This window comes from Buceros rhinoceros, unplaced genomic scaffold (genome assembly GCF_000710305.1).
Source record: "Buceros rhinoceros silvestris isolate BGI_N320 unplaced genomic scaffold, ASM71030v1 scaffold4905, whole genome shotgun sequence".
In the NCBI taxonomy this organism is placed as follows: domain Eukaryota; kingdom Metazoa; phylum Chordata; class Aves; order Bucerotiformes; family Bucerotidae; genus Buceros; species Buceros rhinoceros.
This window is the reverse complement of record NW_010411014.1, coordinates 10758-25051: the sequence shown is the minus strand read 5'-3', so window position 1 is coordinate 25051 and position 14294 is coordinate 10758. Positions and strand designations below refer to the sequence as shown.

General features: G+C 46.0%; 1 protein-coding gene across 1 annotated transcript in view; it reads right to left on the bottom strand.

Annotated features, from left to right (window-relative positions):
- Nucleotides 1-13036: 13036 nt before the first annotated feature.
- The window catches only part of PNLDC1 (poly(A)-specific ribonuclease (PARN)-like domain containing 1), an 11480-nt gene continuing 10222 nt past the window's right edge, over nucleotides 13037-14294 (bottom strand). The window contains exons 16-18 of the mRNA XM_010135817.1: nucleotides 13929-14104; nucleotides 13659-13757; nucleotides 13037-13109 (exon numbers count right to left, since the gene is read on the bottom strand). Of these exons, the coding sequence (XP_010134119.1) occupies nucleotides 13037-13109; nucleotides 13659-13757; nucleotides 13929-14104 (348 nt within the window). The remainder of the gene's footprint in view (nucleotides 13110-13658; nucleotides 13758-13928; nucleotides 14105-14294) is intronic.

Here is a 14294-nt window from a genome sequence, read left to right as displayed (position 1 = left end):
GGTGTGGCGGACTCTTCACTGGATCAAAAACCGGCTGGATGGCCGGGCCCAGAGAGTGCTGGTGAATGAAGTTAAATTCAGTTGGTGGCCGGTCACCAGCGGTGTTCCCCAGGGCTCAGTACTGGGGCCAGTTCTCTTTAACATCTTTATCAATGATCTGGATGAGGAAATCAGGCGCACTCTCAGTAAGTTTGCAGGTGACACCAAACTGGGTGGGAGTGTTGATCTGCTTGAGGATAGAGAAGCTCTACAGGGGGATCTGGACAGGCTGGATCAATGGGCCAAGGACAATTGCATAAGGTTCAACAAGACCAAGTGCCGGATCCTGCACTTGGGTCACAACAACTCCCTGCAACACTACAGGATTGGGGAAGAGTGCTGGAAAGCTGCACAGCAGAAAAGGACCTGAGGATATTGGTCAACAGCCAACTGAACATGAGCCAGCAGTGTGCCCGGATGGCCAAGAAGGCCAATGGCATCCTGGCTCATATCAGAAATAGGGAAGTGATTGTCCCCCTGATGCTTGTTCTTAGTCCTGGTGAAGCCACACCTTTAATAATGATTCCAGTTTTGGGCCCTGCACTAGAAGAAGGACACTGGGGTGCTGGAGTGTGTCTAGAGAAGGGCAACAAAGCTGGTGAAAGATCGAGAGCACAAGTCCTATGAGGAGCAGTTGAGGGAACTGGGGTTGTTTCACCTGGAGAAAAGGAGGCTGAGGGGAGACATCAACACTCTCCCTAACTACCTGAAAGGAGGTTTGTAGCAAAGTGGGAGGGGTCAGTTCTCCCAAGTAGCAGGAAATAGGACAAGAGGAAATGGCTTCAAGTTGTGCCAGGCGAGGTTTAGGTTGGATATTAGGAAAAATTTCTTAACTGAAAGGGGTTGTTAAGCACTGGAACAGCCTGCCCAGGGCAGTGGTTGAGCCACCACCCCTGGAGGTATTTAAGAGATGTGTAGATGTGGTGCCTAGGGACATGGTTTATTGGTGGTCTTGGCAGTGTTAAGTTAATGGCTGGACTCGATATTAAAGGTCTTTTCCAACTGAAACAATTCTGTGATTCTATAATTGCCAGTCAAGGTCTGAGATATTGGGATAATGAAAAGGAAGGAATAGTGAAAAGGTAAAAAACTAAGGAAAAAAAGCCGTGTGACTTTTTCTTTTACTTCACAGTAGACAGAGTCCTCAAAGCATGAGTAAAACTACTGTGGAGAGCATACGTATCTCCCTGCAACATCCTATCATTTCATTTCTACCCAGAGGTCTCCACACTCAGTCTAATCATAGTCTGCTTCATGCCCATCTTCTGTCACACCACCAGCAATAAAAACTCTTCTCCCTCTAGACACTCACTCCAAAATCACTTGCTGGCTCCAAAGAGCTGCCTTCACACCCTCTTACAATGTGCTCCTTCTACTTAAGAGATGTAATTTATTTTTGTCCAATTGTTTACATGAAATCTTTATCTGGTACAGGTCTTCCAGGACACAGACAAACACACAAAAAAAGGGAATCACAGAAGTTTGTTCACTTTCCTAATTTAGGCAGAAAAGAAAACCTTCTCTTTCATCTTAACCCTTTAGGTTCAATAAGCACTGAGGAAATGTTACCTTTTTTGAAGGCATTGTGCCAGTTATGACATCAAACCTGGAGCCTGTCCAAGAGCACACAGTGACCTGCCTTTTCTTTGCCTTTCTCTCTTCCTCCCACACGGCTCATCTACAGACTCTGGGACATCATAACCCACTTGGCAAAGAAGTCATAAGCTGGATCAGCTGGTGTTCCCCTTGCCACGAGCACGGTGGCTGCCGCTGAACATGTGCAATTCTTCACAAGCACTATCTGCATTCACATGCACTAACTATTTTCCACAAAAATCAGCGTGCTGGCATTCTTCAAGATAAAAGTAATTCTTTTAAAGCATGTATCCTAAAAATTTTAATTACTGCAGAAGCTCCCCTCAAAACCTCCAGTGAAGCTCACCCCTTGGCTTGAGTGGGAATAGGACCCAGCCTGAAACTTGCTTGAATTTTAACTTATATTTTTGGTCTGAAAAAATGGGGGAAACTGCCTGTGAAGCACATTTTATTCCTGTAGTTAGAAAATTACATGGTTACTTACATCAGACATTATTTAAAAGTGTCAGAGTGCCTTGGGCTGGCTGACAAGATCCTATCACCTCTAGCACGATAGTGCATATGGGTCGGAAAGTGATCTGGTCATCAGAGGACCATGGTTTCTGGACAAACTGGGAAAAGAATGGGCAGAAAATCCTGAATACTTTTAGGAAGGCGTATGATCTGCTTAAATGTGGGATTTCATAGTCTCATTTTTAAAGACCAATGGTAGGGGGTTATTCTTATCTATATACTTTTAAAATGCCCTTGGACATTCCCTGTTCGCTCTCCAAAAGCAGACTGATAAGGCAGTGCTTCCCCTTTGTTGACAGGAGATAACCCAGGACACACTGGCGAAGGTCATAATGCCAGAGCTGAGTATCCAGCTCTTCCTCACAACAGAGGTATTGAGGCTGAATCTCAAGATAAGGAGACATGGTCTTAGAGAATACAAGCCTATGACACAACCAACCTCTCCCCTTTTCTGTTGGATATAGCAAATGATTGAAATCAGTACACCAGAGCTGGTGTACCCCCCAGTGTTGCAACCCCCAGTTAGATCCTTGGAGACAAATTACAATGATGGTCATAACCCTCGGAAAATGTAGGCCCTAGTGCCACAAAGTGTTGAACATTATCAGCTGTTATCTCCATAAATGGGATAAAAGATGCTCGGTACTTTGTACTGGATACTTTTTTTCCAAGCCTATATAACTATGAGCAAACCACACCGGATAGCAAAAGGTGCAAGATCAAATGATACCAGGAGTTATGTATCTATACTTGTGTATATTTATAGAATCATAGAATGCTTCAGGTTGGAAGGGACCTAGTCGAACCACCTCTGCAGAGAGCAGGGACATCTCTAACTAGTTCAGGCTGCCCAGAACTCCATCCAATCTGGCCTTGAGTGTTACCAGGAATGGGGCATGAACCACCTCTCTGGGCAACCTGAAACCATTGTTTCATCACCCTCATTGTAAATAATTTCTTCCTTATATCTAGTCAAAATCTCCCCTCTTTTAGTTTAAAACCATCACCCCTTCTCCTGTTGCAACAGGCCCTGATAAAAACACTGTCCCCATCTTTCTTATGGGCCCCCTTAAATACTGAAAGGCCACAATAAGGTCTCTCCCTGGAACCTTCCCCAGGCTGAACAACCCCAACTCTCTCAGCGTATCCCTGACTGTTGCCATGTTTCTTATAAGCCCTGTTTAATTACTGGAATGCCACAATAAGGTCTCCCTGGAGCCTTCCCCAGGCTGAACAACCCTAACTCTCAGCTTGGCCTAATAGCAGAGGTGATCCATGACTCTGAGCATTTTTGTCTCGCTCCTCTGGATGCTTTCCAACCAGTTCGTGTCCTCCTTGTGCTAAGGACTCCAGAGCTGGACACAGGACTCCAGGTGAGGTCTCACCAGAGAGGAGCAGAGGGAGAGAATCACCTCCCCTTGACCTGGTGGCCACACTCCCTTTGATGCAGCCCAGGATACGGCTGGCTTTCTGGACTGCAAGTGCACATTGTCAGAGCTCATGTCCAGCTTTTCATCCACCAGTACCCCCAAGCCCTTCTCCGCAGGGCTGCTCTCAATCACATCATTCCCCAGATGATGCATAAATTCATTGATTGCATTTATGTATTAACATAATGCATCGAATGCCATTTTAACACAGAGGGGCACAAATCATTTTCATCAATGACTTTGTGTGCTCTAAAAAATTACAAACTTTTCAGTTACATAAACAAGACTTTATCTAGCTGTGGTGATTTTTTCTTTGATGATAGTTGTAATTTTATCAGATTGGTTTCCATTAAAAGTACTTAGTAGCTGATGAAGTGCATTGTAATACAGATAATTTGCTAACATGGTCACATTGGCTAGGACTGTATCACAAGAGAAGAAGCATCTTTCCTTGCTCTGGGCCTCTGGATTCCTAACACTCATCCACAAAAGATGGCAGCGACACACCTTTTTGTCTTTTTTTTCCTATTTCTTTCTTGGCATGCAGTGCTATTTAAAAGAGACTCTCTGCCATGCCACCGGCTCAATACCGTCAGCTTGGATGTTCGCAAAACTTGTGGAATTTTATTTCTAACCTTTGCATAAATCTTCTCCAACAAGCAGCATTCTCTCTGCAAGAAACAATTTTTACCTTTCCCCTTCCCTACCTCTGCTGTAACAGAGAACGGGGAATCACACAGTAAACAGCTGTGATGGAATATGCAGCACAAAATGCGCATTAATTCCAAGGTGTTTGATAAACCCGTTTCTCCTTTGGTGAAGTAATTTGTTTGATAAAAGTAACACTCAGGGATTATTCTGTTCCTAGTATGTTGGACTCATGATAAATTAAGTTGTTTGCAACCTCTCTGAATTATTACACCTCTGAACTTTTAAATGCTTTGATAATAAGATGATGGTATTTTCCTGTCAACTGCAGTAATACCAACTGATGGCAGAACATTCCCCACTTGCTGATAGGGAAAACAGCTCCTGGTTCAAGTGACATCATAACAGGGTCCAATGCGATGTTGTCCCTCATTACTGACCCAGCAAAGCCTGATGAGACTGAAGCCAAGGGCTGAGAAGACAGCAGATTATTTCTCAAGGTCAGTCTTTGTCAGGTGAGTGCTTCCCAACTGCCACTTTGGGAATCAGTGGGAATGGTATGTATCATCCTCTGGTTTCTGTGCTCCAGGAAGAGAGGAGAAAATTTACTGTGTATGTCCTATGGCCATCGCCAATGTGACCTCCATGCCACGCTAATGGACCTGCAATCAAGTGCAGTTTTGGGGGAGCTTCTCAGCCATCAGCTTGGTGCTGGGCATCATTTTCTCTGCTGGGAACAGTGCTAGTCCCTTCACTTTGACAACTGTCAGTGCAGCGTGGTGTCTGAACATCCTGTCCCCCACACAGCACTGGTGCAGTTGGCCTGAGCCCCTCTCATCCCCCACATGTGCTCTTCTTGAGAGCCTGTCCTGCCTGCTTGGTGGGATGCGGGATTTCACCAAATGAAGGACTCACAAGCTTTGTTCTGGGAGCAGCAATGCATTAATTATCTCCAATTCTGTCATTAATTACCTCCAGAAGAGGCCTCCACAGCAGGGCCCCTGAATGAGGCTTGACCTCACCATCGTATTCACGATGTGCCTCATCTTTGCTGTACCTGTCAGACTCACAAGCGCTATGAAACACAGACTTCCCACATCGCTGCAGGCTCCTTTATGCATCTGTTTCATTCAGCATCATCAATAGCAGTGCAACAGCCCTGGTCTTCTTCTGTGCTGGGAGACAGAGGAAGATGAGACTCAGAGAAGCCATTCAGAGAGCACTTCAGAGAGCATGAAAGGATGGCACAGGGAGGGCAAGGGGAGAGCACAAACAGAGCCAGGACAGGTTGGAAAACCAGGAGTTTAGTTACAAGATCCTCTTGAGGGGATGAGCTCTGCTAGAGACAGGTTTTTCAAACTTTTGAAGATTATAAAGACATCAAGTCACTACACTTGATGACTGAGGAAGACACTGCAGTCTTCAGCATAAGCAGATTTGAAGTGGAGGTGAAACAAGTGGTGGGCCAGTGTGACAAAACCAAAACATTTTTCCATTGGCAAAGACAAGCGTGTTTTGAAAAGTTAAAGCGAACTCTCAATTTTTTTTTTCAAAAATTGCTCCTTTTTTTTTTTGGTGAATCCTCCTTTTGTAAGTGAATTTGGGATTTCTTGAAAAAAGTCACTAAATCTTCACAACTTCAATGTGACAGAGCATTTCACGCTTCAAAATTAGAATGCAAGTAGTACAGGGTGGGAAGCTTCCACTCAGGTACTGCAGAGGTGAGGAATAAAGGAAGTAAAAAACATTCAAACCACCCTACTGGGCAGGCACCCTTCTCCTGGCTAGAAAATTAAAATTACACAGGGTTCCTGCCGGAGTCATTCATGGGAAATTTCTTCCCAGCCACCCAACTGAACAAGCCAGCTGAGCAGCCTAAGGGGAGCAGGGAAACCAGCTCCATGCGAGAGGTCAAGGATGGTCAGGCTGCCCAGCACCAGTGCGTGAGCATGGGTCTAGGCTGGCTCTGGTGCCCATGGAGAGCTGGGTGCAGAGTAGGGCACCACGGCTGTATGCAGCCGGCCTGGGACACCTGCCTGTGGATAAGGAAACTGCGAACACAGAGCTAACCACCATCCCCAAGCACCATACCCATGCTAGAAAAAGTGTTGGGGGCAGGAGAAATCCGTACTTAAAATGAAAGCTGTGCTAATTTTTGTACTACAGAGTTGGGGGAGGAGAGTAGCCAGAAAGAAACACTGACCCTTGCTGCAGGTTGCCAGCTCTTCATGTCAGCTGTGCCAGCCCTCTTGCTCATCTCTGGTGGGCTGAGTGGGTTTCACGCTGATGTAGCAGATTAGAGGGTGAATGCGCAAAACTCTAAGAGAAGTAACCTTCAGCGAGATGGAAGGGATATGCAGGTGAGGTGCCAAAATCTCCAGCCTTGGGCTGGAGCCCAGTTTCACTCTGCAAATCAGCAGTAGCAAAATCCTTCACATCACTTCCGGCTTCCAGTCACCTATTCCTGCCCGTTCTCTCCAAATCCAACTTCTCCTCCCAGCCCCTCCCTCCTGATGCACAGAGGCAAAGCCTGTCTCTCTCCTATGACTGCTGACCCTGAGAGCTGGTGGGGCCAACAACCGCGAGGAAAGGGCAGGACCAGGGTCCTCTTGTACTCCTGCCTTGCCAGCAGTGAGGCTGCTGATCCTGGCACATGTGCCAGGAGTTCATGACCACTGTTCTAGCACAAATACTAATAAAATAGCCGACAGGCAAGCACATCCTCCTTGGGAACTGCCTGCAGCAAGGGGACAAAGCAGTGCTTTGTGCAGCAGCAGCTCTGCCTCCTGCTTGATGTGACCCACATTGTCGGTGGCCAGCAGCCACCAGCAGGCATGATACGTTCCTCCAGGTGCCTTCTCCAGCAGTAACACCACTGGAAGTACACAGTACTCAGTAGCGAGCAGATCTGGAATTGGAGGTGTCAGCCAGACTGAACAAGCTTTTGGGAGTCTAAAGGTGGTGACAGGAACCTACGAGATTAGGAAGTGTGCCAGTTCTGTTTCTGCTCCTCATCACTTGTGCTAAGTTTTGGTACATCTAGGATATTCATCAGTGCAAGCTGTGGAGCGGGAGCATCACCTCCCACACACACAGGGATGCCTCTGGCTGCAGACAGCCCCCAGACATCACTCCCTGAGCAGCCAGCCCAGCTGCTGGAGGCTGCAGGACCGCAGGGGAGGCCCAGGAACCCTGCTCGTCTCCTGTGGCATTGGTTCCCATGACCCAGCAGCCCTATGGACAATTACATCAAGCTGCTTCAGTCCCACATCCCAGGGGAGGTGGCAAGTTCTGAGCGCTGCAGGCAGCTGTGGGAGCTTGTGGGTTTGCAAATCCTTGTATTTATGTAGGAATGGTAAAGCCTCTTGTACTTGTTTCATGCACAGGACAGAGGAGTTCCAGTGAACAGACTGCCTGTTTTGGATACACTGGCCGCACTTGAAAGCAAGCAGCTTGTTAAACAGTGAGAAATTACAGACAGCATGACCTTTGGTAAACAAAAGCTGGAGGCAAAGCAGAAAATTCTAGCAGCAGGTCTTAGAGCAAGCTCAGAACTGGTCACAGCTCTGTCCAATCACTAGCACCAAGTTTTATGGGACAAATAAAGTAGTCTGTATTACTTCAAAATACAGAATAAGGATTGTCAACTAGTCTTCCACTGCTTGGAAAACCAGGTGAATTCCAGGGCTGTCAATGGGTTGGACCAGGTCCAGACTTACCACTACGTTAGGATTTCCTCAATTTGTGTCTGCCTGGGTGGTGCTGAATAACACATTTTCGTGTTTTAAATAACACTTTTTTTTTCCTTTTTAACTGGATGTGTTTCTGCCAGGACTCCATGTGTTTCCCCTGCATTGTAACCACTACCTCTACAGATTTCCTTCTCAAAGGTATTTTAAAAGCAAGCCTAACTTACAGCACTGGCATCAGGTTCTTTGCCTACAGACTAGCTACTGCCGTTTTCTTTTAAAGCTTGGCTGCAGAAGGTCTTGTATAGGTCTATGAGTTAGCACACTGGCTCCAGGAACAGGAGAACCAGAGTCAATCACTCCTGTGTCTGGCAGGGGCCCTTGGCTGTCCTGTGTGGAGAGGAGGGGGTGCAGGACCCCCATCTCCATCTTGCCTCTGGTGAACCATCTGTCTGTTCATCTCTATATACTCACATGGCTGAGCAAGAAGTTGCAAGAGGATTTGACTACTTGTCTGTCTGTTAGGATGCTGACAGGAAAGGCACATTTGAATCCCCCCATGCCAAGGACCCAGATCGCATTTGCCTGCCCAAGCTGCAGGGCAGGGGACTGAACGTCAGGCAGGAGCGCTTCTGCGTACACTGCCTGTGCTTAAAAGCGAGCGACCCTGACCCAGGTACCCCTCGGAGCCGGGACTGCTCCATGCTCATTCCCTGAAGACGAATCCAAAGATGACCACACAAAACTTGAGGTACTGGTTTTGTTAAAACCACAAACTTGAAAAGGTCATTTCTGCAGCAAGAGAAAGCACAGATGAGCTAGGTGAGACATGGCATAAACTCTTCCTCATCCCCTATGCATCCTGGCAATATGACTCTTCTCCACTTTTCCTGCCCTCCTGCCTTGCAACAGACTCACAGCTCCTCAGAGACCTCTGGAAGAGAATCTTCCTTTCCATCACCTCTGCCTGCATATGGTCTCCTTCCAGTCTCCATCCTTGCTGAGTCTCCATCCTTGCTGAGTCTCCCCCTTCTGCCTGTCCCAGCCCATGCCTCGCAGCCATCCTTGATCTTCTTCTGTCCCACGAGCTCCACATTTCTGGGGGCACAGGTGGGGCTTGGAGGCAGCTTGCCTGTCTCCCTGCTGCTCAGCCACAGCCTTTATAACAAAATACACAGTGCTTACACATGCTCACATGGGAGCTCTCCACCAGCGCTCCTGGGGGCGTGTAGGCTAGCCAGGGTGGCAGCTCTGCAAGCCAGCTATCTCAGTTGTCATTGTCCCCACCACGAGACACACCACCACATCTCCAGCACAGCTCTAATCCTTTCTTTAGGCCTTCTCCAGCAAACCAAGAGATACAGAGATTTGTGTTTGCCCCAGCATCACTGATCTGTATTTCCTGAACACACCTGCCTTACAGGCAGAACTGGGCTGACAATGCTCCCCTTCTGAGAGTCCCTTGTGTCAGTCGGGGTAGAATCACCCCCTTTCCTTAAGCATAAGGGTTGTTGGAAGAAAGAGAGCCTCAGCATTACATGCTCTGCTCCCTCAACTAGACTGCTGCTGGAGCGTTCTCCAGTGGTGGAAGCCACAGCAACTAGTGGAGAGGAGCTGTTGGGAAAAGCCATGGGAAAAAGGGAAATAAAACCAGAAAATAAAAGTCAGATCTGCTGCTGCATATGGAGACCACCACAAAAATAAGTCAACCGAGCAGCTGTACAACAGGGTTTTCCCATGTCTAAAGCATACAGAATTTTCCTCAGTTGCTTCATCAACACACAAAGTTCTGACCCAGCTGAGGTGCCGCAATACAGCCAAAGCTGTTCTGGCTTGTTCGGCTGCCTAGCACTCAGCAGGGGGCTGTTTCACTTGCTTCCTCCAGCAAGACATTTGTGACCTCACCGTTCCAAGACACACCAAGGTTTTCAGCTGTGATGCATTCTGAATGAATGTATAATGTTAAGAAGAATCATTGATTCGCACCATTACAAAACATAGCAGTATATGCAATTTTCTTCTACATAAAAAGAATACCTTGACTTTTAAGTGCTGTAAATCCTGTTCTCCTCCAGTGCTAGTGTGTAATGGGCACGACTACTGAAGCCACAAGCAGTAGGTATGATGTTTTAAAGAATATTTGGAGATAGTTTTGCCTTTTCCATGTATAGCTCCATAGACATTTTTGCATAATTGAACAATGTCGTTTGTTGGAGTTTTGAGTTGGTTTTTGTTGTTGTTTCTTTTTTCCAAAATTAATGACAAAAATTTCTCAACAACAGTCTGGTGTGATGGTATTTCTTTTAATCTGAGACAATGCTGACCTCCTCCATCACAAGACTTCAGCTCTGGGTGTTCAGTAACAGGAGGCATCCCGAGAGGCTTCCCACCAGACTAGAGATACTACCTCAAAGAACACATATTTAATCTTGAACATGTAAAAAAAAAAAAAAGTCAATGGATCAAAAAATTGGATCAAATTGTTCTTGGAAACAGATACATTTTGATTTGCAATGCTCCACTTGCAGAGCTACACTTTTAACGCATGCCTTCAACTTGAATTCTAACATTTTGTTTCATCGAGGGTTAGAATTATCCTTTCAAGCCTTACAGCTGAAGTACAAGTTTCTCACAGTGCTGAGAAGCAGGCGTGCTGTAACTGCTGCTAGGGACTTTGCTGTGGTTTTATTGCTGGCTTTGGGAGACTTGTTAGATTTTCTGAGCTGCCAGCCCTCAGAGCCACTCAGCCACTTTGACATGCACCTCTCCAGAGCCAGAGTTACAAGGCAGGTTGTACTTTGAACTGGCTTCACAAGAATCAAAAGTAACCCCCCATACTCCTTGCAGAAGACGCACAGGAACAGGTGTAACCTGAACTAGTTTGAATACTTCCAGCTTCAATCAGTAACAGTTCCCCAGTCTGGAGCAAAGGCAACAGCTCAGGTTGAAATGTTGAGGGAGATTCTGTCTTGTGGTACACCCACTCAAAAAACTTGTAAATCTGTTCCCACAGCTACCAGTTGCTGCCCTGATTTGTTAGACTAGCCCCCAGCTAACTCATTTCATGGGAACTGACTGCTAGTAGACCTGTCTTTAAAAGGCTCTGAGCAGCGAGTGACCCTCAGTTACTACAGACAGGCAACTTGTTTCTGTAAATTCTCCCCTAGGAGATCAGCTTAGGAGGCTGATCGGAATATACGTAACCCACTCCCATTTCTTCTTCATGCGTTTACTCTACATGTAAACTTAATTGATTTATAGTTGGAACATCAAGAAAACAGCAATTACTATTCCTAAGTTCTCCCAGCTCTAATGCAGGAAAGCCAAGTCTCTTGATTCACTACACTACATTGCTACATGAGGCAAGTCTGTCCCTTCGAAAGGGAGAAGACACAGTCAAACGCATCGGCTATTTCTCAAAAATACATGAAAATATCTCTGCTTTCTTCCATGGGGAAGTGTGTTTCTCTAGAGGGTGGACAGAGAGAGAGAACAGGACAGCAGGGAACTAATTCATTGTTCGTCTGCATGCCACTTGGAAATGAAAATGGGAGGGAGGGAGGAACATTTAAAGACAGAACAAACCATTTCTTTGTTCCTTCAGAATGCACGCTGCCTTAAGAACTGGTGTGCTTCTCAAGGTAACAGCATCTGTAGCTTCGTGATCTCCAGACTGTAAAGACAGATGCAAGTGAGGCTGCATCTCCCCACGTTTCAGTAACTAGCTGAACTGGACCCCAGAGAACAAGGGTATTCTGTTTCCCAGACCGTAAGGCAAGAGCGTTTTTATGGGAAAATGCATGCTACTGCATGGTTCACTGCAGCAAAAATTTTCCCAACGCCACACAACACACAGAGCCTCTGCTCTCCTTGACACAAGGCAGGTGCCTAATGATGCTAAAAGACAAAAAAACCCCACAGAATAAATAGGGAGATACTTAAACTGGTATTTGAAGGAACACTGTGACAGAGAACCCCATCACTGCAGGGGTTACAAAAATAAAAAGTCATCAAGAAGTCAATTACTCGTTCAGGCTAGGAGCTGTCTTATGGAACAAGAGCTGTAAACCACAAGCTGCACAGAACTTGGGAACAGCATCTGAAGATACACTGCCCTTTTCTCCTGAAGAGCAGCAGAGCAGCACACCGTTTGCAGCAGAGCACATGATTTTTCAGGCCCACCACAATACTGTGCTGCTGCACAGTTTTGTTTCCCTGTTTCCCCGCAACTCTCATTTTACAGTCAATTACTGGCAGATTGTACATATTAGATGATCATGGTCCACTCCAATTAGTTCCGAGTGATGAAATCTAGGGACCTTTCTTTGGAAACCATGGATCAGCAGGTGGTTTTTCAGTAGAGAAGGAAATTAGTAAGAAAAATTTCTGAAGACTGCAGTCTCTGGACGGACAAATGCTCCAGCTGTGTCAGACTGATGAACAAAGCATGTCTTATGGTATTTTTGGATAAAGGACTGCTCACGTGCTGTGCACTAGAAGCAAACAGAAACATGTGCCAACTCACCTGACCTCTGTATATTCTACAAATTGGAAGCGGATAAATTCCACTTATCTGTGTCTGTACTTGGCTCCACTGCCACTGAAAATAACACTGCACAACAGTGACAGCACTGCAAATTATTCACTGTTCCCCAGAATCCTTCATGAGCTCCAGGAGTGGTTTCTCCATCAACTCTGACCGTTTTCATTTGGTAAACAGTGACATTTCCCTTGCTTTACAACTGAAGCTAAAAATAGCCTCTTTTATTTCATAACTTCCTGAACTTTATTACTAATGTGTTCTATGCAGCAGCACAAGCACTGGGAACAAACTGGGGTTATGAACAGGGGTGAAGAACCAACAGAGGAACAAAGTAAATTAGGCTCTGAAGGAACTCTCCCTCCCTCTTCAGGAGGGGACTATGCTCTGAACAGAGTACAAAATACCACACATTGGAAACCAACGCATCCTCTTTAAAAATACATTTTCAAGAAAGCAATTAAAACCACTATTCATAGCTTTTTTTTTGCTTATAGTTTATTGAATGAAATGAAACAAAACAGAACAAACACAAAATAATTAGATCTGCATTCCTCGTGTCTCCTGTGTAAGGCAGTCCTCTAGAATGAAGAGCAAGGAGCTCCTCCGAGTACAAAGGCCAAGAGAGACCACAGTGCCACAATACCAGAGACTCTAAAGACCAAGAATAATAAAATGCTGTTAGCCTACTTATATTTAGTCCTTAATTTTGTTTTTACTAAGCACTGAGATTGTTTTCCAAACCACGTCAGGCCAGAAATCCACCCTTCATGAGCATCGCTGGCACCGCCTCACAAGAGGGGTGCAACTTTGCATCTGGAATTCTCTCCTACTACCAAGCTTTCAACTGCTGTATTAAAAACACATCCATCCCATGCCTGGGAGACTCTGCCCCTCTCCTTGAACTTATCAGAGCTAGTGCTACAGCTCATTGAGATAACCCTCAGCACACACACAGTTTTGTGTTATCCTTTAACATTCCCCAGTTAATCAGGATCAAGATTAAAGTCCAGTTGCCCAGGGCTGAAAGCTCACAAGTAGCCACACCGCAGTCAGCAAGCAAACCTGCTGCTGAATGCCGCCTTCTCCTGAGGAACTGTTAGCAGTCTAACATTGCAAAAGAGTGGCAGACTGCTGCTGTGACAGGGCCAGGCGCCCTGAAAGAAATGCCCTCTCCCCACTCCCGGGATTTCTGTGACTCACTGCAGCAGGCAGTTCACACGTGGGGAGTGTCTCCAGTGGCGATAGACGGAAATCCGCAGATGGGGGTGATGCTTATAATCTCGCAGAACAAGCTTGACGCTGTAATGCAAGCGGATGTCATTAGCCATGGCTTCCAGGCTGCTTACAGCATCCCACTTCTCAGGCCAGGACTTTTTAGCTACAAGTTGTCACAGCAGAGGGAGGATGGGATGAAGGCTTGGATCAGAGAGGATCAAGGGACAAAAAAAATAAGACTTTGTGGTCACTTACTGCTTGAATTTATCGGCGAGCAGAATGAACTGGTTCTTTGAAAGCTGTCTGACATCAAAGCGACAGAGAGCTTTAAACTCTTGGTAAATCTGCCTTTCATTCAGCTCTGGCCAGCCTCGGACTTGGACAACCAGGAGAGGGGAATGTTGGCAGAGAGTATCTTCCCCAGAAAAATTCTGGCAAATGCATGATATTGAGACATAGATCTGCGTTTGGAAATACTGTAGAAGCACTATTAATACAATCATAAAACATGCAAAAGGTGACACGTGTTGTACAACACAATGGTTGGTGTAAAATTTTCTTTTGTCCCAAGATTCTTCTAAACATAAACCATGAAAGCAAATTGTCACAATTACCACAGGG